The 27,885-nt window shown below is 49.1% G+C and overlaps 1 protein-coding gene across 3 annotated transcripts in view; it reads left to right on the forward strand.

Annotated features, from left to right (window-relative positions):
• Nucleotides 1-27,885, forward strand: part of plxna2 (plexin A2) — a 132,371-nt gene that overhangs the window by 76,189 nt on the left and 28,297 nt on the right. For all 3 annotated transcript variants that reach the window (XM_029833484.1, XM_011619284.2, XM_029833483.1), the window contains exons 5-17: nt 1,341-1,441; nt 8,380-8,503; nt 10,895-11,048; nt 12,644-12,740; nt 13,826-13,940; nt 14,328-14,528; nt 14,885-14,981; nt 15,085-15,284; nt 20,201-20,352; nt 22,852-22,969; nt 24,174-24,310; nt 25,119-25,286; nt 26,470-26,563. In XM_029833484.1, coding sequence (XP_029689344.1) covers nt 1,341-1,441; nt 8,380-8,503; nt 10,895-11,048; nt 12,644-12,740; nt 13,826-13,940; nt 14,328-14,528; nt 14,885-14,981; nt 15,085-15,284; nt 20,201-20,352; nt 22,852-22,969; nt 24,174-24,310; nt 25,119-25,286; nt 26,470-26,563 — 1,758 coding nt within the window. The remainder of the gene's footprint in view (nt 1-1,340; nt 1,442-8,379; nt 8,504-10,894; nt 11,049-12,643; nt 12,741-13,825; nt 13,941-14,327; nt 14,529-14,884; nt 14,982-15,084; nt 15,285-20,200; nt 20,353-22,851; nt 22,970-24,173; nt 24,311-25,118; nt 25,287-26,469; nt 26,564-27,885) is intronic.

Genomic DNA, 27,885 nt, shown 5'->3' on the forward strand with positions numbered 1-27,885 from the left:
CTCATTAGACATTGATCGGAGCGGCGGCGGCGGCGGCACCGAACGGGGCACCGACTGTCAGGAAGTGCTGCCGTTATCAAACAAGGCAATTCACAGGAAACTGAGCGACAGAAAATTAATCTGTGGCAGACGTCTTCACCGCGTCTGTGTTTATCTGCTGCACGCTGGTTGTTGTTGCTCCATGGCGTGCGTGTGTGTGGTTATTCCTGCTGGCGATGAAATGCAGGTGTGAGCGAGGCGGGCCCCAGGGACACTTAAGCACACATGCACACTCCCCCCACACACACACGCACGCTGACCTCTGGGCTGCACATGAAGCCCGACTGCCATGTGGCTGTGCAGCACATCGTCTTGCTGCCTGTTTCAACACACCAACATCAACACAAACCCCCCACACACACTTCAAAACACAGGGAAGAGAAGCAGCCACACACTCACACTGTCCTGCTGAAGAAGTCCAGCTCCTTTTCAGTGTCTTGTGGTCCAGAAGGTAAATACTGCCTGTATCTGTGTATGGGTAAAGCCCGTCATAAGCACACACTCATGTTTGCTCTATATTCAAATGATGGTAGTCGCGGAGTCCCTGTGTGGATTAGAGTGGATTGGTGGGTGTGGAGTGTGTTTACTTTGTGCTGAAAAGGGGCTTATTCAAATTCTTTCAGCATGTTTTTAAAAACCAATTTTGCTGTGTCTGTTGCTGTAGCGAAGCATCAATCACTTTAAAAAGTTTTGCCATTAAGCAGGAGACATTTATTTATTTGAAAGTGACAACATTTGGGTGACGAAGACATTTCTTACACTGAGTGTGACATATGCAGAAAGAGAAGCAGCTGTCACTTGTCCAGCATGTGTAGGTGTGCGTGTAAGATCTACCTATGTGGACAGATGCCCCGGTGCAGACAAGAGCCCATTGATGGCAGAGAAGCAGCCTTCCAAGCGCCTGCCAACTGATCCCACCTGTTCACTGCTGTTTCTTTGGCCGGGGATGAAGGCAACAGTTGCCTGGGCTGTCGACATCACTTGCACAGACATACGGGGACGCGGCGCAGTTGGACACTTGAGGCGCATTTTGCTGTACATCAGATCAACATAAAACATTGTTATTGTTGGGAAACACGAGCACAAACTGTTTAATATTAGAGCGCGGCGAGGAAACAAAGGGGTGGGGAAATTAACTGTGTAGGCGGCTGATAAATCATCTGTTAATGTTGGAATCGATGAGCATTTACTGCACACACACACACACACACACACACACACACACACACACACACACGGGTTTCTGTTGTCTTCTCTTTATATTGCTTCACTCTGACCCTGACCTTTTCATCTGCTTCCAGGTTACCCAAGTTCCCATCGAGTCCTGTGAGCAGTACGGGACATGTGGAGAGTGTCTAAGCTCTGGGGATCCTCACTGTGGCTGGTGTGTCCTGCATAATATGTAAGTCCCCCTCAGTTGTGTTCAATGAGCACTTTTAAATTCATGTGGACAAAAAAAAAAGGTTTACATTGAATTATTGTGACTATTGGGTAAATTCTCTTAAATATTTCAAATAGTGAGTATTCTAATAGGTCATGTGATGAATCTGTTCGAGCTTTATACATTTTTAATACATTTGGATCATGTTAAACGACATTTTCTTCCTACATTATCCACAACGTCCCGTGAGTGACCTCAGAAGTCATGAGCGACACCTGCTGGTGATAAAATGTTATTGCAGCTGCTTGAACATGCAGGAAGAGAGACACGAGGGGAAAAACTGACGGGAAAAGACCTTGAACAAAACATGAATATGTCTTATTGTGGGTCTGGGACATTGGATGAAACTGGATGAGATGATTTAGAGGGTACAGTGTGGAGAGAGGGTGACATGCTGAAAGATGCTGGAATGTTTCTCCCTTTGGTTCTCCTGCACTCACACTCATCAGTCTGAGCTGCTTCTTAGCTGCTTTGAATTCCGCACAGGCAGCGCGCTCCTAAATGCGGTCCCACTCACTCAAGGTATAGCTGAATATTTGTGCATGTCAGAGCCCCGCCGCAATCATCATTATTGTGATGGCGGTCCCTGCAGAGTGCACTTAAAGTAATTTACATCACTCCAAAGCTGGGACAGGACAAATAATTGCCGAGCGCCAGGCTAATTCAGCATACATCTGCAAGTCCATGCCTTCGCACAGGCGTTTACCACAACATTAGCCTATACGCGAGGCTAGATTCATCATTCGTGTCTCTGTAGGAATAAAATAAACTCAAGAGAAATAACAGAACGGCTCCGAATGGCTTTGAGGAAGAAAGGAGTCTTTTTTTTTAATTCCTCAGAGGTGTCGAGTTTGAACGTGCGCTTGCCCGTGAGGTCGATTTTTGTGTACACGGACAAACACTGGTGTGTACTGCTGTAGCGTACCGTGGGGAATAAAGGTCACGGCCTTCAATTCATGTCAGATAAGCCATCTGTTCCCTCAGCCCGGCAGACCCCCGCGCCACCTGTCTTGTGCTCCTAATACCCCTTTCACTGCCCCTGACCCTGCATCAGAGTACAGTAGGACCGCTGTCGGCTCTGATTTAGCCACCGCAGAGACAAAGAGCAATTAAAAGAAGAGAAAACCACTGGAAGGACGACGCAGTAGCACGAGTTCATCCGTGACGCTGTGGTCCTTGAGAATTGAAAGCTGAAGAGCGCCGTTGTGGCGCTTTAGCTAGCATGAAGACTGTTGGAGAGGAGCAGCTGCAGCCTTCTTCTCATCACAAACACATAAAAACGGCATCTCTGCCAGTTTTGTGGCAGCCGCAGCTGTGATCAACACTGTTTATTTCAACTCCTTTTCCCTGCGTCATGAAATGATCCCTATTTCCCACGTGCACACGTACCTCTCCTCACATCTCCCCTCACAGCCAGGCGACCATCTAATCTAAGCCGCTCATGTCCTCTTAACTCAGCGTAGCTCCCAACTGGGCCGTCTCCCATTTAGACGTTCTTCCCTCTGGAATAAGCTCGTCCACACTCCACAAACACCCCTCACTTTGATCGCTCTGCCTCTTTTTATAGCTGCCATCCACAATAGCATCAATTTCCCTTTCTTCCGCGTTCTTCCCCTTTCTTTTCCTTTCACGGCTCGGTCTTTACATTTGTGTTTGCGTTTCCATTCAGGTTTGGTATTTTAAGGTGGCTAATTGGCAACATCGCGGGACATTAGCTTGGTTTGCGAATCCAGTCTGGAAGTGTCATCTTTGTCTTCGTTGTCTCTCTCTGATTCAGCATGGTGTGAGGCTCTGAAGTCCCTTTAATTACCAGCAGCTGCTCGCCATCCACTGAATGCACGGAGAACGAGTGGGGTAAAATGGGGGGGGTAAGAATGAAGGCAGCCGAATGGGAGAGGGAGGACGCTGTTTGATGTCTCATCGGCCCACAAAACCAAGCAGCATTCTGATTGCAGTGCAAAGCGAGCTCATCATCTTGAGCGCTCTTCACTCACCGCGCTGTGAATGGGCTGTTCAGCCTCCGTCAGGCCACAATCCAAAACCCAGAAGCTGTTATGATGCTTTTCTCACTCGTCTCCCCCTTCATCTTGCCACTTCTGTTAAATTAGCTTTACAAAAATGCCCCAAAAGTCTCCCTCTCCAAACGCCCCGCACTGCCCTGCCTACCAAGGTGCACCTTGCTGCAAAAGTTCCATCAGAAGAAAAACAACGCCCTTTTAGATTTGTCAGAATGTGAAATTGGAACGGGCTTTAGGTGAATGCCGATGTGAGCATTACCGCCACCTCCTGGCCTGGCATGTTATTGTTGTACTAAAACAGAAATCTAAAACTGTCAGTGCAGGAAGGGCTTGAAGAATAAGGTAAAAGAAAAGGCTGGTAAAACGAGCAGGAGTTCATCATTTAGCGGGCGGCTTTGGGGCTATTGGTGTTGCAGGTCCCAGCAGGGGGTGACTCAGCATTGGTGCTGCTCCGAGCACAACAACATCAGCCCTACACTGTGATACTGTGTTGTATCACGTTGTCAGCCTCCACTCAGATCTGTTTCCGTACCAACCCACGCAGTAGTGTGGATGGCGCAGCTCCGCACGTCACCCAAATCCGTGTTTAAAGCTGCCAAACTCTCCGATATTTCAACACCGTTGCCTCGGTTTGGGCTGAAGTAGGAAATGAGGAATTGGACATTGATTAATGTGGTTAGGACGTTGGCGTCATGGCGTCTGTCCACGGGAACTACAGCTGGTACCAACACAGCTCACTTAAGAGCGCTCTGGTTCGTCAGCGCGCCCCTGACGGACCCACCACCGGTGTCGTGGACGTGGGGCTGCGCCGCCCCGGCCGCAGCAGCAGCTAGCCGTCAGAGCGGAGCTGCATCCATCTTGGCAGCGCTGCTTAATGACTTATTGATCACCACCATGCAAGTCTGTCAATACTGCCAAAGATTTCCACAACACGCGGGTTGGAAGAGTTTGGCTACGTGACTTGTGGGCTATCTTATAGAGATGTGATCCAGTGGATGTGTGCTAGTTTCTCCTTCTGAGACGCTTCCATCGCTGCACCCTTTGCTTTTCGCTCCCATTTTCTCTCCGAGCAGCCCACTCTAGTGTTCGTGTTGACGCAGGGCCCCGAGCAGCGGCGTCTTTGTGAATCTTTTGTCTCTCATCATCTCTGTTTCTTCACCCCGCGCGTGAGGACGACTGACACAGTTTGTAGTTTAGCAGCCTGTGAGGAGACGGAGTGACGGGATTCTCCGGGCTCAGAATCTGCGTTCTGTCTGCCGCCGTCTGTCGTCAGTGGTGACAGGAGCCTCCCGTGATTGGCAGCGGTGGGTCGGGGGACTGACATGAACTTTGGCTTTAAAGCAGCACCCAAAACCGACGCAGTAGCATGAATTTGGTTTGTGGTTAGCTACCTAGTTACATCATGCTAGCTTCCTGACTGTACATAAATAGGAGGAAGCGTCCCCTGTCCCCCAGCAGCAGATATTCCTGATATCCTTCACTGCTGTATGAATCTGGGCTCCAGCTGAGATTAGGAGTCATTCGGAGTGACTGGAAGTATCACATCGTTATTACTCCGATTAATTACCATTTTTCTTCCCATTAAAAAACGGTCTGAAGCACCACAGTCAGCAGCTGAGACCTTGGCTCTTATGGCGGACATTTTGGCTTTGCTGTAATGGGAGGAAGTGGCAGAGCAGCGGCCATCTTTTATTTATGTCAGTGGTTAAACTGGACTATTTCTCACTTTATGGCGCAGCATTAAAACTGCTCTAAATCAGTCAGTATTAAAATAAAATATTAAAGGGGGAGGAGGCACGAGCGCGCGTGCGTGTGCGTGTCCCGTGCTGCACATCGCCTCCCACCTGTTTCCTCTCTCCATGCTCCACCGCCGTCAGGCTTCATACATGTTTAGAGGATGAAGCTTCATTCCAGCGAATCAAATCTGACTTGCAAACACAACTTGCTAGCATGTCATTAATGTAAAGGATCGTTAAGTATCATCAAATATTCAGCATACACGTGTTGGGCTCCTGTTCACCTATGGCTTCCCAGCATGCTTCCTGCCTCCTCCAAGCATCCTTCCTTCCTCATCTCTGCTCTTCTGTCCTTTCCTCCTGCGGTCTGGCTCCAGCCTGGTGATTGTAAAATGGCTCCCCCCCTGTTCTCCCCTCCTGTTTTTAAACACAGCACTCGCAGCTCGAGCTGCAATCAGACAGACCTACGCAATTCCACTGAAGTGCTTAGATGTGGTAATGGGGAGGAGGGCTGCGAACACAGACATCTTTCCCCGCTGCCGGCCTCTTCTGTGGAGCCGCAAAGGTCTGGCTGTGTGTAGGTGTGCTCAGGAAAAGGTGTTGAGGTCGTGCTAGCTTCAGCGGGTGGATGGGAAGGCATATCGTTAGCTTTAAATAGCTGGCTGTAACATTTAATGTGCCTGTGTAATTTTTACTGCCGTCATGCTAACATATATTTCTGCTGAACATTTTTGCTGCCTGTTACTGGTTTTCAGCAGAAAGCGGTAAAAAGGCTGTTAAGTGTTAGCATCTCACTTTAGCTTCTGCGGTTCATGCGATCGGCTTCTTGCCAGCATCCATCTCTAAAGAACGCTCGTCTCCCTAAAGTGGGAAATCTGTATTTTTTTGCATGGGGCAACATTTTAAATTGCCAGCTGGAGTCAAACGTGTGCACGTGCTCACGAGCGCGCGTCCATGGAGACCATCACCGAGGCTCCTCGTTCTCCCCAGCGCTACCGCAGCAGCCCGACCCTGACAGTCACGGTGGTCAACGGCGTGCTGTGCAGTCTAACCTCCGGTTACAGCTCAAACGCTCTCGTGCACATCACGCAAAGTGCACGAAGCACCCTGAGCCCTCCTGATGTTTTCTGCCATATGTGACTGCAGGAAATGCTTAAATCTGCATTCTTAGCTGGCAGCAGCGACGCTGAGCTGTGAGTAATGACGGCGTCAGCAGCCGTTCAGCACCATGGACAGGGCGCCGCGCCCTCGCCGACTCTTCCCCGCCGCCACCGGATGGAGGCGAGCCGCCCGTTCAGCCGCGTCGGTGCCGTCGGTCTCTGCCTGCTGACACAAATGATTTGGTCTTTGCAGGCACGTGTGTGTGTGTAGTTGCTTTTGAGACAAAGAAATCCACTCACTGCGCATTTCCTTGAACATTTCCTCATGTGAGCCCCCCCCCCCCCCCCCTCTCAGGAATGTGAGCGATAGAACAAAAAGGATCTGGGAGGATACTGAGTGACAGGCCGGAGCCAGACAGGAGGATGAGGGGAGGGGGCGTCTGGAGGGGGAATATGAAGACCAGAGGATTCTAGTCAACACTCAGTGGCGTGCACTTCAGCTAATGAGAGAGGCAAGGGGTCAGCTTCTAACTACACAGAGATAATGGCCATCTCCTGAAACCATGGCAACAGCAGCCATCCTCCACCCCCTTGCTGCGCTCTCATTTTACTTGGCCCCGCTAAAAATGAATTTTAAAAAAAATCACAGCGAGGAAAATCAATTCGGATCTTTTTGTTATTAAATAACTATCCAGGTTTTTATTTTGAATCTGTTCGGATTTTACACTTTTCTGGGATATTGTACCACAGCCTTCATCTGGAGCAGATAAAGTGGGATTTCCTGTCTCCGTCATCACAGAATCACCAAACTGTTCTCAGCTTAAGAGAGTTGTGCTTATTTCAAGTTGCGCAAATGGGAGGCAAAGAGGGTAAACGTGCACGGCGGAATGACTCCTGAAGCTCTAGAGCCCAGAATAAAAAAGGCATGTTTAACGTGCACTTCCAAAAAAAAAAAAAAAAAAATCCACCGTGGAAACGAGGTACTAATTTAAAGCAACAATGTAAATTTCCCCCCCCCCCAGAGCTGCACGACCCCCCCCCCCCCCCCGCCGAGCTGCATGACGTCTGGATGTCTGCGAGCTCGCTGAGGCCTCCAACCTCTGACAACATAATTGCAGACGGAGGCTGACGATGAAGATGTAGCTAAGTGTCAGTGTGGGTGAGAATCTGTGTTTAAGAAGCATGATACGAACCCTAACGTGCACTCACAGACACGCACACGCACGCGGGGGGGGGGGGGGGGAGGGACTGGACGGGGTGGTGCATCAGCACCCTGGACAGCGCCTGACCCGTCGGGGTCCAATTAGAGGCGCTGTGACCAGACAGCCAGTCACAGACGCACCGCTGGGGTGGAGGAGGATAGCGAGCCTTTGGTGTGACGGCTGCAGGCACAGCGCCGTTTTAATAAGGAGGAGGCAGCTGAGATTTAATGAGGGAGGGTTTAATGTAGTGGACGGGGGAGTTGTCGCTGGTACTTGATACGCCGTCTGACCATTAAGATCTCTCATGACTGAACGCTGTCCAATTTGCTCCTCGCACAGTGGCAGGTTCTGAAGGGTATAATGGGGCTGTGGGGCTAAATGCTGCGGGTTCGGTGGGTAAATGACCAAACGGAGACGGTGGGAGTCCAGACACACCTTCAACATCTGTCCTGGAGAACAACTGTTGACATTTCAAACAGTTTCTGTAACTTTTGGATTCATCTGGATGGGGGTGGGGGGGGTGGGGGCGGGTGTCTTCGTTCACCATATGTTTTGCAAACGAGCGCCGGCGTAACTGGATCAGACCGGCGAACGCGTCCCGTTCGCAGCTGCAGCGAACACGGAGCAAATCAGTTTGAGCAATTATGGAGGAGACGAGCGCGTCAGGCACCTGGTGGGACGCCCAAAAGCAGTTGTGAAGCAGTCTGGTTGCCATCAGACGGAGATCGTGGATCACAATAATGGCTGCACGAACAGAATTTGCCCCGTTTAAGTGGCCGTTCTCGCCAAATAAGCTCACATTTCAAACATCGATTATATATTTCTGTCTCTTTTTCTGTCCAGTTGTTCTCAGCGGAGCCGATGCGAGCGCGCAGAGGAGCCGTACCGCTTTGCTGCCTCTCTCAACCAGTGTGTGAAAGTCTCCGTGTACCCGGACAGCATCGCCGTGTCAGAGCCCAGCGTACCTGTGAGTATCTTCTCCAGCGCACAGGAAGCAGCCAGAGCTGCAGTTTCAGCCATTACTGTTCTGCATTAGAATGAATTAGCATATCTGCTACCCACGTACAGGGAAAAGGTTTTAAATGAACCCACAAGGTGGTTTACTTGGTCTTGATTGTGGCTGATGCATAAACATTAGATGGGAAGGTTCATAAGAGCTCTGCGTGGGGGTTTGGGCATGCATATGCTCACTCGGTTCAGAGCAATCAATGTGTGCCAAGACATGTTTGCGTGGGAGGGTGTGTAGGTGTTAAAGTTGTCCGAGTGCAACTCGGCGCAGCGCAGCCTTTGTGCACGGACTAAGACAAATCAGGCAGATAGAGCAGCTGTGAGAGGCTCCGCCCGCCCGTTTGCTGAGATGCTCCGTGTGTTTGTGCACGATCACACGCTTTCAGTTGTGGGCAAAACCAGCCCTCAAAACTCCTGCAGATATTCCAGCTCCCCCCTCTCCGTCAGAGTCATTTCCAGATCTGTGCTCACACAAACACCTCATCGTTATCACAACACTTCCTGTTGGGCCTGTTTTTACTCCATTGTGGCTCCAGGTTAACTTCCTTCCAGCTAGTTGTAACATTTTCCAGCTCATGAGTGTCGCTGTTCCCCGTGACAACAGATTACATCTTACGTTTCTACCTCTTCAGCACTTATGAGCAGAACGCTTGTTTCACTTGTTCTGGCCTCGGATGCCATCTCTGTCCCGTCCAGTCCTCTGTAGAACTTCTCCTATTTGAGCACTTTGTTGCAAAAATGGACAAAAACACTCTGAGACGCTCAAGTTGACAGGGAGCGTTAGCGGTGCTGTGGACGGTGGAGCCGCTCCACGTGGGAGCGATCCAGCTGCTGAGAATAAAACAGTGACAACTCTGCCACCAATTAGACCTTTTACCGCTGCGGACGGGTGAAAAACACGGCAGCGACAACCTCCACAAGGACGGGAGAACAAAGGAGCAACAGCTCGTGAAGCACGAACGCTCTGTCTCTGAGTGTTTACCCAGATACCGCATGTGTCTTTACACAGCAATGAGCGCTAATTAAGAGAGCGGTTACTTGGGGAATTCCTCCTTGAACAAAAGACTTTGATTGCTTTAATCACGGATCTCTGTCACACACCTGAGAGTCAAAACAACACAAGCGTGGTGGAAGTAAAACAAGAGGTGATGAGTGGAAAAAAGGACGGGAATCATCAACCTGCTCGCTGGGTACCAGCGCGAGCCAGCTAACAAGGGAGGCAGCCGAGACAGTCAGCATCTCTTGAAAGTCCTACAGTTAAGCTGCTCAGCCGCCGCGCCCGTCCCAGTAGCCCTGCGGTGTTTAGTGAGATCCAGATAAAACAAAGAGAAACTTCAAACGGTATGGCCCAAAAATAACAGCTAATGGAAGAAGGCTGTGAAATGCCATGGTGATAATTATCCAGGCTGCCTCTCTTGGCTAGAGAGCCGGATCACACACCCTGCGTGCACCACACTTTTATTTATAGGAGAGCAGCTGAAAGACCCAGGCGCGGTGTCACCGCTCTCCAGAGGACGACTTCAAACGCCTCCGTGTTCATCTGCATGTTGGCGTGTTCCGAGCCCCGCGCCAGTGTGAGAGCGCGTGCTGCTTCCTGGTGTGTCCTTGTGAGGGAAGCATCCAATTGGCCGAGGAAGCGCTCCGTTTACTTTCCTGACTGCTGTTCAGATGGCTGCGCTGGCTGCTGCCGCCGCGTCGGCTGAATTGAAATGGAAGATTAAGATCTAAGCGCGGGCGGGTTTTTTTTTCAAAACCTCGTTATAATGTTGAGAACATTTCTGAGCAACAACATGTTTTGGCAAAGTTAACGGCAGATTGTGCCACAGCAGCAGCAGCAGCCTGTTAGCTGCTGTAGCTTCAGTGGAACACATTCCCGATGCCCCCCTGGAAACATGGAAGCTACATCATCGACGTGAGCGTCCCCTGTCAGGGCTACTCAATCAGCAGACAGTTGAGGACAGCCTGATCTCTGATTGGTCCGGCTCCTCCGCCAGGACACAAAACCAGGCTGTCTTTTTGGTGATTTGCTGAGGGGGACCTCAAGTGGATATTTCCTGCCCGCTTTCTTCTATCCGCCACTGACGGTTCCCCCCAAAGGAATTCAGACAGCCAGAGACGTCTACCCAAGGACACTTTCCAAGCAATTGAGTTTTTCTGCGTTGTAAATGCGAGGATGAACATTTTTCAGTGGGAATAAAAATTCAGAAGCTCATCTAAAAATAGGCTTCCTGTTATTGGGAATCTGGGTAGAAACATGTTAGACGTGAGAAGTATCCATCCTCGCCCATTAGGTATTTGAAAGAACGGTTGTTCTGGCTGTTGCTGACCTGTTGCTGTTGTTTCTGTGCAGCTGCTGTTGAAGGTCAGTCATGTTCCAGACCTTTCTGCAGGCATCACCTGCTCCTTTGGAAACCTGACGGAGGTTGAGGGGCAGGTTAATGGCAACCAGATACTGTGTGTGTCTCCAGCCGCCAAGGATGTCCCCCTCATCCCCACTGACCAAGGTAGGCTTACCCCCCCCCCCCCCCCCCCCCCCCCCCCCCCCCATCGGCTGCTTTCACTCCATTTTTTAATTCGTCACCATTTTAGCCGCCTGTCTCTAAAGTTACAACCCTTAATCGATTCCAAATACCCACCTGAGGCAGTCGACATATATGTGACGAGCTCCCGCTGACCCAGGGTCGGTTCCCTGGAAGTAAAGTGCACTAGGCAGAAGTTATGTCTCATTATCGCTGATGGAGGATCAGACTGAGAGCTGCAGCTCCGCACATTACCGCCCAGAGAGGTTCTAACCAGCAGGAGGCTCGAGCGCTGATTCAATCTGCCAGTAAGTTGAAGATGCGCTGGAGGAGTTGATGCGGTAAATTAGTGTCTTAGCATCTGCGGCTACGATCTCTAGGATACCCGATGACTCCACGGGCTAAATATAATAATAAATGATCAGGAGAGTAGCCTGTTGTTGGGCTATTACAATTCCACTCTTGTTTGCTTGTTAGCAACAAAAAAAGGACATTTCTGAAAGCTGGACATAACTTTAAGAAGGCCTTTATTTTTATAAAGATTGTTGTGCGTGTGGCTCTGAGTCCAGGTAACATTTCAGGAGGGTTTTTTCCTTTTTTTACAGAGGCAGCTGAGCATACAAACCTTTAGGTCCAGGAAGCAATAATAATATGCTAATCACCTCTCTACTATTCATGGAAATCTCGTGACCTTTCAGGCGTTCTCCAGACACGCACCACAGCGGACCTGGCATTCACTCATTTGCAAACACATATATATCATTAGAAACACTCCCACCTGTTGTCTGTCAATAAATACCTGTTGTCTGTCAGGCCGAGCAGCTACAAACACCCTGAATAATATAGTATGTGCAGAGTGTGGAAATCTCCGTGTGTTTGGGGGTTTGGTAAACCTCCTCCCAGTGTGTAAATGACAGCCCTGTTTGCCCAGAGCTCCCATGGGGCGTGGTGCATCAGACGCTAATATGAATGTTCCATCCTAGGTAAATGTCAGCCAGCCCCTCCTCCCACCACATCAACATCGGTGGACGACCGAGAAAGAAGGAAACCAGAGCAGGAAATGCGATTAAATATGGAAAACAAAAGGAAGGGGGAGAAATTAAAACAAAGCAAAGCGGGGGCGGCAGAGATAAAACTCCGAAAAACCAGGAGACGCGTTTGTGCACTCAGGAAGAAGCAAATCGTGGAGGAGAGGAAGGACTCGTCTGACAAATGTGCAGTGGTAGAAGTCAGATAGGAGCCTCGTCTGCCGTCTGTAGAGATTTGTGCAACACAGCCTGATTTCCAACAGGTGCTGCGGAGAGAACAGGGCTCGGGGGGGTCATTCGAACCGCCCACACACTGAATGTCAGCTGTACCTCACACACACACACACACACACACACACACACACACACACATGGAAGCAACAGTCAGATTTAGCTGCTGTGTGGTGGAGAAACAATTTCATCTGCCACTAAAACTTTCTTAGTTTATTTCTCCATATTTCCAAGGAACCTCCATTTGGACGACATCATCAACTCTAAACTAGTCGGCTCAGGAATCCGCTGTAACGAATCCCGTCTCTCTCTTCCTTTCAGACTGGTCTGGGGTTGAGCTCCGGCTCAATTCTAAGGAAACCGGCCAGATGGTTATCAGCACAGAGGTGAAGTTTTACAACTGCAGCGTCCACCAGCTGTGAGTATCTGCCCACGTTCTCTCCTCAGAAGGATGGTTCATGTAACCTGATCTCCAGCCGCTGCCTGAGCTTTGCGATGGGATGTTTCTGCGCTGTTTGACGAATGAAGCTACAAACCGCACAGTTTTCTGCCTAACTGGGCTTCAGGAGCAGATTTGCCGGCACATTTCATGCCACGTCTCTCCCTGATTGAGTGATGTTCGAATCCCTGGATTGGCGACATCAGTGGCGGCGGCGGCGCCTTTGCGATTGCTCTATTTATTCCAGTGTGGCTGATTCTGTCAGTGCTTGTTGCAAAAGCCCCCTCGACTGGGAGTGTTGCTGAATCGAGCAAGGAGAGACACGAGAGCAGTGATGCTAGCAGGGGCGTGGGACTCGCGGCTTGTCCTATTATCCTTTCAGGATGTCCTCAACATGTAATCTAAACGCTTCAGCTCGCTTGGACATAAATGTAGACAGTAAACACCGCGTCAGTCAATTGAAAATCTTGTTTTACGGTGGATTTGTGTCTGTCGGTGCTTAAATGTTCTCTCCAGTCATCCACATTAACGGCAAACAGCAGAAAAAAAAGCACATTTACCAAGCTGCCACACTTTGTAAGGAAATATGTTTAGGACACTGCTAGATTTCCTTAAAGGCCCAGAATACAACTGGCAGTGGCAGCATGTACCCAGTGGTGACACGGTGCACATCTAAAAACGGTCACGCACGCAAACAGAAAGCGAACAGCTGGTAATTACAGCGACACTCCAACAATGTAAGGCTAATGGTAATTGCAGGATCAAGCTGTGCCAGTGTCTTAGTGTCCCCATTACTCCTCCACTCTCTGGCTCTGCCTGATCCTGCTGAGGAGGGCTGATGCGCGGCCTGCCGTCCACGCCAGCCACGCCGTGGCATCACTATTGCGTGGCCCTGAAAGATGTGTGTAGGGAGAACACGGCTGAGCAGCTATTAGTGAGGGTGCCAAGCGCAAGGGCACGGGAACAGCAGGTGCCCACTTGGGATCTGAACTCATTTCCTCTGTGGCAAACTGGCTTTCTCTCTGACTCTGTGTATGTGTGTGTGTGCGCGTGTGTGTGTGTAGGTGTCTGTCATGTGTGAACAGTGCCTTCCGCTGCCACTGGTGCAAGTACCGCAACCTGTGCACCCACGACCCCTCCAGCTGTTCCTTCCAGGAGGGCCGGGTCAACGCCTCTGAGGTCAGTGGGACGTTTGCATCCACAATCACATGCGTAATCTTCGTTCAAGCACAACTGCACATCTTTCTTACCGTCCTTTGCTCGTCTTCCTCCCCCCACCCCCGTGCTGGCTCTCTCATCCTGCGTTACGTCTCAGTCTTCAGTCTTCAGGAAGACGCCCATCCGAGCTTATTTTGTTTAAAAACGGCATTTCAGACTCAAATTCTGCAGTTTCAACTTTTTTATCGAGTTTAGCTCGTTTTAGCATTGACTTAATGTTGCTGGTGACAAACTACCCACAATACACCTGGCCCTACACGCTGAGACAATGTGCCAAAATGAAGTCAAGCAAATCAAAGCAGATGAATATTCATCTTGTTCTGCTCCGTGTCCCTGTCCTTCGTGCAGGACTGTCCCCAGCTGGTGCGCTCTGAGGAGATTCTGATCCCAGCGGGGGAGGTTAAACCCATCACACTGAAGGCCAAGAACCTGCCGCAGCCTCAGTCTGGCCAGCGGGGGTACGAGTGTGTCCTCCACATCCAGGGGGTCAGCCACCGAGTGACGGCGCTCCGCTTCAACAGCTCCAGCGTGCAGTGCCAGAACAGCTCGGTAGGTTGACGCCGGGATCCAGGATGGGCCAAATGAGTAAATAATCTGGGCTGCAACACAAACCTACACGATGGAAGCCAGGCTGGATTTAGGAGTGCAGCAGGATTCACAGGAAAAGGCCAAAATGAAAGGCCACCAGAAGAGGGACGTCTGGGCGTCCCTCTTCTGGTGGCCTTTCATTTTGTCAGCTCCTGGAAGATGAGATGATGTAACTGTGAGGAAACTTTGGTCAAGCGTACATTACTGCTGTAGCTGAACTGGATCGGGGTAATGGACAGGTCTGGATCGGCTCACTGAAACCCCCCCCCCCCCTCTCTGTCTGTCTTCTCCTCTCTCATCCTCATCCCCTGCTGCAGTATCTGTACGAGGGGATGAAAATCAGCGAGCTGCCTGTGGATTTCTCTGTCGTCTGGAACGGAAACTTCATCATCGATAACCCAGAAAACATCCAAGGTGAGACCACGTCAGTCAGGATAGAGACATCTAACATCCCATAATTAAGGAGGCTCGCTTGATAAAGAATCCAGACGTCATCAGTGCTTCTTCTCTCCCTCAGTGCACTTGTACAAGTGCGCGGCCCAGCGAGACAGCTGCGGCATGTGTCTGAAGGCAGAGAGGAAGTTCCAGTGTGGCTGGTGCAGCGGAGAAGGGAGGTGCACCCTGCGGCACCACTGCCCCCCCATCAACCCGTACACCAGCCACTGGCTGAACCTGTCCAGCAAGAATGTCAAATGCACCAACCCACGCATCACCGAGGTCAGCACCCACAATCCTCTGCTGCTGCCCACTCGCGGTCGCCGCCGATCGATGCGCAGTGATCAGCATCCTGTTTATTTTAGCTGATTCCATTAGATACGTTTACCTGACAGCTCCGAGGGGTTTGTGCTGTTCCAACATTAGCCGAGAACCAAATGTTCTGCTCTGACGAAGTTGAGAGGTTAAAAGCCTACTTTAATGCATCCAGACACGGAATTTATGGGCTCACAAATACACTTTTTTTAATTAATCAAAATATGTTGATTGTTTTATCCACTATTTAATATAATCGCCTCTAATCATGTCGGTTCTTCCGTGTAAATGTATCAAATGTATTTGCTCACATTGATTGTGAGCTTCTTCTCTACATTGTCCATTTTTACATATATAATCCTCACATTCTGTAAAAGGCCAGGCTGAGCAGATATGTAGGATTTTTGACAATCAAATGTCATTGAGCACTTTTGCATGAGACGCAGCTTTGCTACTTAGTTCTGTTTTCTTTGGGATGCAAACAGAATGAGAACGAGCGTTAAAGAGGCTCCCCGGGGGGGCGGACACGCTCAATGCCTGCAGAGCTGCTAACGTTCTGCCTTCTCATCTTATTTCTTTCTCTAACTCGCAGCACATTTATAGATTGTCCTTTTTTATTGCAAGAAAAGTCATCTATATAGCTGCTGCGCATTAATGAGGCTTTGTGACCACGTGCACGGCTCTCCCTTCACAGTTTTACCTCACGAGATTTGTTCGATACTTGAAAGGTAACTTTGGTAACAACTAGACAGGCAGCATCGCCAGACCCCCTTTGGGTCTTTGTTAGACTTTCAGAATGGAGATGTTATTTTCCTCCTTCCCATAGTTCAGGTCAGCTGGAGGCTTCTCTCATGTCAGATCATCACCTGGAAGTGCTCAGCTGTCTCCTGATGTGTAGACCCTCCACTAGCTCACCCCGCGTGGTGGATCTGCTGTCACATGGGGTCAGACCCTGAGGAGATGCTCTCTAATTAGTGCGCTGTGGTTAACCCATCAGACCTCTCTGCCTCCACAATTAATTCACTTTGCATCTTCTTCCTCCAGCACGGCCGACGCCAGCCAATTAGAAATTCACACCAACAACTCGGTTTACTGACCCGCTAAAGTGTACACAGAGGAGGCAAAAACATGAGTTTGGGTTGAGGAGATGCATCAGCACCCCCCTACACACACACACACACACACCCGTCTCCGTCCCAATCCTCCTCACTATCTCTGACTCATCTCGGTGAATTAAATTACACTCTTGTGGAGCTCCATTATGCTTTCAGTTTGTCATTCTATGGCACATTCAGGCTGCCATCCAGCAGAACATGACTCATTCCCTCCGTGTTGGAGCTGTGGCGCGATCAGCGAGGCCACCGATTGCTCGCGCTTCATCCGTCAGCCTGCAAACATTAATGCTCAAAGATGGCTGATTTACAAGCATCGGAACGCTCAAACGGTCCAAGGAGAGTACATAAAGGGACTATTGTTTTGGAGCTGCGAGCACAGAACTCGGCCCAGTCACCCGTGGATGAGCGGCGCTCAAGTGCCGTCGTGTTGGAGCTTTACGTTCTATATTGATCGTAACTCCTGACCTTCAAACTGGCGAGATATCACCTCAGTGAAGATATCAACGCGTTCAGATATCAAATAAAGAGGGCAGCTTAATGCACCAGCAGCCAGAGCCGAGCCAGAGCTTCCTGTCTTAATCAAGCCAAAACCAGAGTACACAAACTCCCCCTCTCTCTCTCTCTCTCTCTCTGGGTCTCTCTCTCACATGCACACACACCAAATCTTCCACCTACGGATCAGCCGTGGCCTGAAACGCTGATGTAAAAATGTATTTCCAGCCGGATATCGTGTAGGATCGATGCAACAAGTCCGACGTTGCGGCAGAAGTGCGGCGGGCTCGCTGGAACAGATACAAGCGCTCCGACGGTTTATCCGGGATAGATTATCGCTGCAGACAGAAGATTGATGGCTGAAGTGTGGAAAAGCAGCCGTTCGGGTTTGGAGCTCGTGAGAACAAAAGCGGCAGCAGAAACGGTCGGAAAGGTGAAAGAATCCAGGAAGCAGCGCGCAGATCTGTTTACAGCTCATCTGATTTGCATCATTTACATGAACACACACACACACACACACCAGTATTTCTCCATTCATCTGCGCCCCCCCCCCCCCACCCCACCCCTTCACCCCAGTCTCACAGTGATTACAGTTTCGTTTGGACTCAGACATCCCCCAGTGGGCTGAATTTATTAATAAATTCCGTTTCGATCGTACGCGCCCGCTCCTCCGTCATGAGCTGATTTGTATACATACTTACACGTTAGTAGATGTGCCCACCTCAGGATCAGCCTCCTGAATAATTAATGTTTCTATTAAGTGCCCCCCGCCACGGCCCATTAATATTGAAGAGATGTAAGCCCCCACTAACAGCAGAGGGAATGACATCAAATGAAGCTGGGACTTGGATGCTTCTATGGAAGCGGCTCCTGGCCGGGCCGAGGCTGGTTTACACTACAACACACAGCTTCCCTCTCTGCTCGTGGAAAATGCTTCTTTTTAGGGAAAAAAAAGCTGAAATCAAAGTTCACAGATTCAGCCCACATGTCTGCTTTATTCACTCTTATTGCAGGCTGCATCTCCGCGTGACGACCAGTCATTTATGCTCCCGTAGAGAATCGCATGGAGATTTACTGACAGCGAGTGATCAAACCTATTAAACGCTGCTCACAATCAACTGGAATGAGTGCGAGTGGTTCGAAGGCAGCTCCCGAATCGCATCCAGGTTTATTTCATTTCAAAAGCAAACATTTCAGCCCCAGCAGAAGCAGAAATGCAGCGTTTTTGCCATCCAGTTAATTCTCTGAGAACCTCTGAGCGCTAAAATCCTTTTGAAATAATTGATTTCAGAGAATAAACAATAAGAATGCCTTTTATTTTGGGAATATTTGCTGTATGAGCAGCTCTTGGAGCGTGTTACTGGCTAACGCCGGCCGCTGCGGGGGGGGCGGGGGGGCACTGCGGCGCCTTGGCTGCGTCGGCACAACTTTCCCCACCGTTACTTTAGCTGAATAAGGCGAGACTCTGACCAGCCTCCCCGGGCTGCTCACATGTCCAGCCTCTTCTCCGTCTCCGTTCTTCTTCTTGCCCTCTGGTTGGTTTTGGGCTGTTTGCTGGGACACTCGTTGCCAGGCGGGCAGCGGCGGCGGCCTTAAAAGGATTACACAGCGAGCATGACGCGGTGGCACGGGGTGAAAACCGGGAAGCGTGGGCAGCAGGGTGTGAGTGCAAGTCCGTTCTCCTGTAAGTCAAGAAAGGGGCTACGTGTCACATGACCCGAGGGAGGTGAACTGAAAAGAAAGAAAGTTCATTCCAAGGAATTCATCCGTCAGTGTCAGGAGACGGCGTTTTCCCTCTGAATTCATTCACAGCTCCCTTTTTTTTGACACTGTTAGTGTTTGTGAGAGGAGCGGAACTTCTCTCTCACGCCCTCGGCCCGCCGACACGGGTGGCGTCAGCCTTTGAAGAGGTGGTTTCTCCGAGATCCACTCGTGAATCCAGTTGTGCCAGTGGGGGGCTCAGCCAAATGGGTTTCATGCATGGATTAGACTGCACTTGTTCCATCATGGGAAAAGCATCCCTTCCTCCCCCGGGGTGGAAGGAGGAGGTCTCCGGAGCGTTCGGCAGGACCGTCTGCTGCATCCATCAGGCCGAGCGACCCCAACGCTTTGTTCCTGACGTCTCCTGATGCTCATCCACTTTAAAATGATCACGTGCACGATGACAAAGCCAAATGAAAAAACTTGGACACTGGGTCCAAACTTCCGGACGTACTCACTTTTGACAAAATGAGTATTTTTTTTCCTCCTGTTTGCTCTCAGGAACATGCTCACATTCTCTCCGAGGCCCTTTCGCTGCTTACGTAACCATCATTAAGTCTACTCGAATAGCTGCTGCCACCGCCTGACATGGATATATTTAGCCATTATTCCCCGCCCCCCCCCTTTATAGCCTGCATGCCCAAGCAGTGCTAAAAGATTCATGTATTCAGACCCCTCAGGCTGTGCAGTGGCACAGTTACTTTACATCCAGAGCAATTAATGTCCACTGAATCTACTGTAGATTACAACGTTGCCCTCCCAAAGGGGAGGCTGTACTGCTGTAGTGGGTGTTGGCACCGTTGGTAGGGGAGGGCTTGTGGCACCACTGGAAGAGTCCCCACCGTGCAGTATTTTGTGGCTCAGCAAGCACACAGAATTTACCTTATTTGTCTTTTTTCCCCTCTGCCCGCCCGGCGCGTAATAGCCTATTGATTGTGTACACAGGATCTGCAGCGCAGCACAACAAAGTGACGGTCTTCTCCTCCTCTCGACCTCCTCTTCCTCAGTCTTCTCTGTCCCGTTACGCTGTTTCCTCCATCTGCGCTCGTCCTCTACAACTTCCTCCTCTTTTCTTCTGTTGCGGAGGGCTGGACGGGGGCCAGGCGGCAGCCTCGACAGGGCTCCGCAGCACAGACGGCATTCTGCCACTTCTGTGCCAAGGTCACGCTGGGCAGCCATATTGTATTTTATGAGTAGGAGGTCTGCAGCAACCATTCATATGACCCCTATTTAGATTTATTATCCATGCATACAGGAAGAGATCCTGAACAGACACCTTCCACAATGTAAATCTAATTTTCTTAATTGGTAGGTGACCTTTACTGGCTGCAAAGGGGGGGCTGAATAATAAAAAAAATTTAAAAAGATAAAAATTGTGTGTGAGTTCATGTATATGATTATGATACTGAGACAGGAGCCATTTTTCTAAGTGGACCAAACTTTCTACTTAGCTATAATGAAACCCTCAAGATTTCTTTTTTAACCCTCCATTGTTTGGTTTTGTGTTTACTTCAGGTGACCCCAGTTGCCGGACCACCGGAGGGTGGAACGAGGGTGACCATACATGGCACAAATCTGGGTCTGGCCTTCTCGGACATGGTGGGCAATGTGGAGGTGGCAGGGGTACGGTGCACCCCAGTAGAGGATGGCTATATCATCGCTGAGCAGTAAGTCACTCTAGTCATGCTACATAAAAAAATAAATACGACCAATGGAGAAATATTCATAGTTTAATAAGGTCTCACTTCCTTTTATCCCCTGAGGGGAGTCACAAATAGAGCTGCAAGATGATGAAAATGCAAACGATAACACTCCTAATATCATTTTCCAGAACTGCCGTTTAAGCTAGCAGCTGTTAATATATTTGCATTATTTGTAATATATTTAAACAAAGAAAAAGCCTGAAGACCAACGATTGGAGCCAGTCCAAAGAGTCTGGACCCTGGCGTTGTTGTTTCCTCTTCATCACACAGCAGCACAGTTGTCTGTCCCTGTAGCTAAGCTAGCCCGCTACAGTCCCGTAACAGCTGTGTGTGTTTACTTGTGTTTGCCTACTTAATTGTCTCCTGCTGTGCGTTCATCAGGCTGAAGTCTGTCTTGTTCACCCTGAACTAATGAAACACTGCCCATTACACACAACTCACCCATCTCCCTGATGGCCAGACACACACGCACACACACACACACACACACACACACATTGAGATGCTCGCTCGACATCCCCAGGTGATGCAAGGCCTTGTAAAGGGTTTTTTTTTTTTGGGTTGTTTTTTTTACAAATGTGTGATTCCAAGATAAGGATTTAAATTAGGTTTGAGATTCTTCAGCATTACTAAATAAAGGTTTGTGTGCAACAGTAGAGGCATCCGTTTGGCAACACCACCTTTAATGAGATGCTGTTTTTCTGCAGTCGTCACCTATAATGGAGATTTTTCTGGATTGACATTTTTATTTCAGTCACATCTTTCAGGACGTTTGAATCCAATAAATCTACCACGGGGCTGTTGTTGTTGACATCTTCAACATTAATCATTACACATTTAGCTAGCATTGTTGGGCATTAGTGATTCCTATCCTAGTGAATCCAACAAAGTCTTTGACTTCAGTAACGATGGTAACCAACAAACCTGCCCATACCTTTTAGGGATTAGATGGAGTCTTCTCCAATCTCCAGATGGAGAAGAGTGTGAAGGTTTTAATCCAGTAAAGCTTGGCTGACACATGCACATGCGTGCACACACAGGCTACCATGCTGATGACTCTCTGAGGAGCCTTTAACCCTGTTTCTTTCCTTGGCCTATTTCTGCCCCCAGAAAGAAAAGAGCCCAGAGCTGCAGCTCTCACACTCCTGAGTTTAAAGTCTCTGTGTGTGTGTGTGTGTGTGTGTGTGTGTGTGTGTGTGTGTGTGTGTGTGTGTGTGTGTGTGTGTGTGTGTTTGGGGGGGTCACCGTGTGACAGCTGTCGACGTTGTTAACTGATGCACTGATCTGTGCAATTTTAATAAAACAGAAGGCAAATTTGACATTTAAAGAGGAGGGAAAAACTATACATTATATGTAGGTTATCAGTCTTGTTTACTCCCGTGAGTGTGAAGCCTCCTGTCTTTAAAGAAACACCCCCATCTGTTGGGGTTTCACCCTCACTGTTGCCCACTTCCACAAAATAGTTGGGTTTTCGTTCTGTATCCGGTTTGGGTTCAACAGAAAGAGAAGGCAGGTAAAGGGTCTTCACTGCCCCCTGGTGGCTGACTGCAGCGATGGAATAAGCCCCTCCTCCTTCCGTTATTTTAAGGGGGAGTTCATTTATTTGAAATAATCATTTTTAATATCATGAAATCAAGGCGTCCTTTCATTATGAGCATACACATACAATACTATCTTATCTCCTATTTTCCAATTGTCTTTGTGGAAGAGTAACGTCCCATCACCTTGGAATGTTGACGCATATTCCCATAAATGCACAGCTTCATAAAAACTGCCGACCTTTTGTCTGCAAGGATGAACTCACCTCACTTGCTCTTTGCCGATGTTTATTTAATGCCTCTCTGCAGTCACTGCTAGCTCCAGAACTAATGCGTCTGCCCCCCTCGGTGTGTTGCGCCCCTGCCTGGTTCTGCCAACTGCGTCAAGACGCTTTCTGTCTGCTCGTGCTTTATTACTCTCTGGCACCAACAATCAATAGACAGCCTCATTTTATCGTGTCATTTGAAGCACTCACCTGCAGCGCGGTGTGACACCCGATCACATGGCATGATAAAGCTGTAAATCTGTATCGACCCGGCTCTGGGATTTGCATTAGCCGCGCCACGCTGGCAGAGCATCGGCGCTGCTGTTAATTTAGAACATCACTCAGGCTGGATGTGTTGAGTGCAGGGAAGCGCCGCGCCGGCCTCATCTGAAGACCGTCATCCAGGGGATTCTTGTCAACGGCTGGATGAGACCCGAAAAGAAATGAGTGAGATAACAAAAGAAGATTGCATTTGGAGTGGAGAATGAATCGATAGCGAGCGCAGGAGTGCTTCGATTACCCGCTCTCTGTTTCACTCGAGCATTTAAATATGCCAACAACTTTGGGTTTTGTTATTTTGGAGGACTGCTGCGGTTCTGCTTATGATAGCTTCATTTTCACTGTGCTTTTTTATAAGGATTCTTTTCCCGGTTCTGCAGGATCGTATGTGAAATGGATCCAGCTCCTCTGGATATCAGACCCGGTCCAGTTCAGCTGTGTGTTGGAGAGTGCCGACCAGAACTCAGGGCTCGCTCCTTACAACTCTACTCCTTTGTGGTAACGACGACGCTCACACCACGTTGCCCTGTAACACCCCATAATATTCTAATCATCACTAAAGCTCTGCTGTACATCGGGTCAACAGCGCCGCACAAATATGCTACAAAATATACATGTTTTCCAATTAAGAGCAAATCCAAATTTTCTTTTCATGTGCTACCGGCGAACGGTGACGTGCGGGTTGCCATGACGACGCACAGCTCGGTGGATTCTTACTTATGCAGATATGCTTTTACTTTTCCTTTTGAAGCAGAAGGCCGTCGGTGCTGCAACATGTCGTAGCGCTACGGCCGCGGCACGTTCTGCTGCAGATGTTGGCAGAAATGCGCTCGACGCCAAGAATTAGGCGAAATCCCAAAGCGTAAAACATTAAACTTGTTCTCCTCTCGCCTCCGTTTGGCTTCGTGCACGTAGTTGCGCTCAAATCTGTGTCTGAGCGAGCTGCTGAGGTCGCCGTTGTCATTCACAGGCAACGATTAGCACCCCTTCAACAGTTAGCCCTGTTGTTCCCGGGGTCTGTGACCTGCAGCCTTCCTGGTGTCTCGGCTGCTCTTGCTCCCTTTCTTGGATCTGTTGCTCTTTGTTGCGGTGGAATTCCTTCTTCAATACGTTGGAGCTGGAAAACAGCACGAGAGACAGATCGCTCCCGGAAAAAATAACAATGCATTACGGCGCGAGTGTTTTCCAGTGACGGCGTTAATGTGCGAGCAATAAGCCAGGGGTTGTGAAAATGACATTGCGTGACACAGTAAGTTGTGTTTAAATAGTTGTTGCATCTTGCACAACGCAGGGGCGGCTGCGCTTTTCCCTGTCCGCGTGCGTTTCTCTCTTTGACAGACTGTCGCTGGGATATTTCTCCATCTGTTAGCTTGATGGCGGCCTAGCTGCCCCCAGCTGAAAACACTAGTTATTTTCAGACAGTCTTTAAAAAGCGTCGCTCAGACACAAGCCCGTAGTGTGTTCGTGCGACACAGGGGAGGATCTCTCAGGGACAGAAGCCACCGGCTTTGTGCCACATTGCCATCAGGATGAGTATAATTTTCTGAGGATAAGAAGCAAAACATGGGAGCTTAAAACACAAATGCACTTTTCTGACAAACATGTTCTTTTTTTAATCCGCCATTTGTCTGGTTTCCTCTGCATCATTCCTCTCACGGACTCACGTAACACGTAACCTCTGTTTCTCTGCATCTGGGTTTAGACGCCCACAGTCACAGGTTTGTCCCCCAGTCGGGGCCCAGAGTCTGGGGGCACCAAAGTCACCATAATGGGAGAGAACCTGGGTGCTGGCAGCGCCGTCACCGTCCTGTTTGGAAACCAAACCTGCGAGTTCTTCGGGTGAGATGCCGTCCTATAATGATCTTTTTTTTAAAAAATGGAATGTGAATTTCTGTCATGTTGGCACCTCCAAAAATATCTGTGCGAAGGTGCACGAGGCCTGGACGACTAAATGACAGCATCCTTCACCGTCTGTGTAGATATATGGGATGCGTCAAATTAAAAAAGGAATCAAAACAACACCGCCTGCCTCAGAGATAATGTGGATTAGTCTGTGTAAACGCTCCTGCATTCATGCTTTCTTGTACATTTTCTCTTGCTATTATGTGATTTCCCCCAGGGGAAAGCCTTTTCTCTCTGTGTCAGATACGTATGTAAATTTTAATAAGGTTTTGATGACCTACTGCATCAAACTGTAATAATAGCTCCTGGAAATCCTGGCACTCTTATTGATTTTCCTTCATTTCCATCCAGTCCGTTTTTTCTGTTGCTTTTAATCCTCTTTTCTCCCACTCCCAGTTTCTCTCTGAGTGGTAGGTGTTGCAGGCATCTCAGTATCAGCCTGCCACAGTCGTCTAAATGTGATCTTGTAAGGTTGAGGAGTCGAGACAGCTTTGATGAGAGATGGGGCTAATTACTGGTTTGTGCCTGGCATGGTGAGGTGAGGATGGGAGACGTTCAATCATCCTCTCCTCTGTTAATGAGTTTGGAAAAAGAGGGTGGACAGGAACATGGAACCAAGGAGAGAAAGAGGGGTGGAGCACAAATGCTTGTGATTAAAGAGGACGTTCAACTCGTGCGCTCATATAAAAATTAGATCTTAAAATTTCCACAGTGCTGAGTGAATAACTCTCCCTCTCCCCTTTAGACGGACCATGACAGAGATCGTGTGCTACTCCGCCCCCTCCCTGTCTGGAGTGGGACCCGTGCAGATCAGCGTGAGCGTGGACCGTGCCCAGATCAGGGAGAGCCTCACCTTCGACTACATTGAGGATCCAACCGTTCAGCGCATTGACCCAGACTGGAGCATCGCCAGGTAAACCCGAATGAGTCCGGCCTCCGCCGAGCCCAGCAGGCCTAGCGTGTGCCATCAATACGGCGGAATTCTCAAACGTGACACGAGATGACGGCCAACGATTCATCCAACCCAGATATAAATCAGATCGTCGGCGGATCTGTCTGTTTAGGCGAAGTCGAAGCTGAATTTCTGTGTTGAGGGAGAAGCAACAAACTCAGAAGAGAACAGGATGTAAAACACTTGACTTATAGGAGGGTCAATCGGAATTCTGAGGTGTATGTGTGACCTTCTTCTCCTCCAGTCGAACAGTCCCAACCCGCCCGAGCCGGCAAAGCCGACACGGGTCAATACTGCACATTCAATTAATGTTAGCTTCTCTTCCAATTAGTCTGGATCTGATAGAAGTGGCAGAGTTTGCCGATTGCAGCGCTCGGATAGTGTTGAGTCTGAGAATCCTTTTCGAATTTGATGTTGATCCATCTGTGGAGCGCTCCTGGCTGATGGACCCTCCTGCTCTATACAGCGCTAATTAAAGGGGGTAAAGGATGAAGATGGAGCTGAGGCTTTGCTGAACAATGTGCTGCCAGAGGTGTGAGACCACAGCAGATGGCTGAGGCTTGCAGACGGAGTGCACGGGACAGTGTTGAGTGGTAGCGCTGAGGGAAAGATGGAGGGAATATGGAGAGATAAGGATGAGGAATGGTGTCAGATTGGCTCTCACAGATGAAGAAGCAGAGGAAATGCTCCAGTTTGACAGTTCTAATTCTGTCTGTTCCTACGTGGTCCTGTATGTTCTTTCAGCGTGCCGCCCTGACAACACAAATAACAACCATCAGCCCAAATAGCTGAAGAAGAGCCCCACATCCAGCACTCCCTCTCCTGTTCTCTTCATTCATCTAGTTAAGTTTTATGGGATGCACACCAACCTCTGCCTGTTCTAGATCCCGGTCCACATCAGTTGCTTTCAGCAAACAAGTCAGTTAAGAAGCATCTTGAAGCAGCCACCACTCAAAGGCCGTTATCTCGCAAAAGAAAGGGTGAAAGTCTGGTTTGAAGTGCTTCTTTCCCAATGAAGTCAGCATTCTAAAGAGGTGTTGGACCTGCTGATGTTTGATCCTCATTTGCATTTGAAGTCTTACATTTTTTAAGATTTGCTGGAATAATTCAAACCTGTGCAATAAAGTTTCTGCCCCCCCCACAGTGGCCACACCCCTCTGCTGGTGACAGGGACGAATCTGGATGTGGTCCAGGAGCCGAGGATCCGGGTTAAATATGCTGGCCGGGAGTCCGTCAATGTAAGAAAACTCTGCTTTCTTAATTCATTAATAACCAAGTGCTGTCATAAAAGCCATTAAAAGCCACAGCAGTGCTGCTCCGCCTGGGTAAAAAGAGTTATTATCTCTCCTAACACCTCTCCGGCCTTCTGTGCTTACCTGAATTCCACTTGAGTTGAGTTATCTCAAGCACTCCAACAAGCATTTGAATAATGCAGCCAGCTGAAGGTATTCATTTCTCAAGAGTTTAGACAGACTTTTCCGGAAGCTAAATCTCAGCTGCATCCACTCGACCTGCTAAACCACATTCTACATACACAATTTCTACACCAGCATCATCCGCTCTCAAAATGACTTTATAAGCAGACAGCTTTGCAGGAGGTTGGTGGAGGTGGTCATTTGGGGAGTGAGAAGTCGGTGTACGTGATCAGTGGGGGGGTCCTAATGGGTTTCAATGGAAGATTAACTTTGGTCAGAAGTCTCTGGTCAGCATAAAGAGCACTTGTATAATCAAAGTCTGGGCTGCAGGAAATCATTACAAACTGCATCTGAGCCTCTGTCCCGGAGCTCCGTGTTTAATTAAGAGGATGGGATTTCCTCTCTGTGGTCTGGGGAAAGGTGGGGAGATCAGACCAGTGGAGGAAAAGGGAGGGAGAAGCATAGACGGCACGAGAGGATGCGAGGAGAGAAAGGCCGGAGAAGGAATCCTGTCCGTGCCAAGTGCACACGCCTGAGGAGCTGCTCGGGGGACAAATAGTGTCTTTGCATGATCAAAAATAAGCTTAGTAGCTTGAGTTGTGGGTTTTTTTTTTGCTTTTAAACCCAAGTTCACTCACAATGGGCCAAAGAAAAGAGGGGAAAAAAGATTTAAATGAGGTTAAATGTGATATAAAAAGAAAACACAAGACGCGGGGGTGAACCAAGAACCAACAAAGCAAATCTGGCTGCGTTTACACACGGCGCACGTTTGCTGCGGAGCGCTACACAATCGGGCACATTTGGCCCCATTTTGTATCCCCACTACAGCAGTGTAGCATCAAACTCATGCTTTATTTATACCGACTCCGGACAGGTGGATGCTGCTTACGCATGCATACACAAGGTACTTAAATGTCACGTGTGACAGGATACGCAGATTCGTCCAGACGTTCGTGCCCGTCCTCCCAATAACGTGAATAGGCTGAAAATGTCTGACTGGCTGAGCAAATGTTGGTTCAGGCAAAATTGCAGCTCTGCCTGCCGCCTTTCCTCACTTCAGAATGTGCTTTCCTCAAAAGGTTATACGAAGCCTAGCAATTAAACATGTAATCCAAATGTGAGCTTTTTTATGTTTAGAGAGGAGA

The sequence above is a fragment of the Takifugu rubripes genome, chromosome 3 (genome assembly GCF_901000725.2).
Source record: "Takifugu rubripes chromosome 3, fTakRub1.2, whole genome shotgun sequence".
NCBI lineage: Eukaryota > Metazoa > Chordata > Actinopteri > Tetraodontiformes > Tetraodontidae > Takifugu > Takifugu rubripes.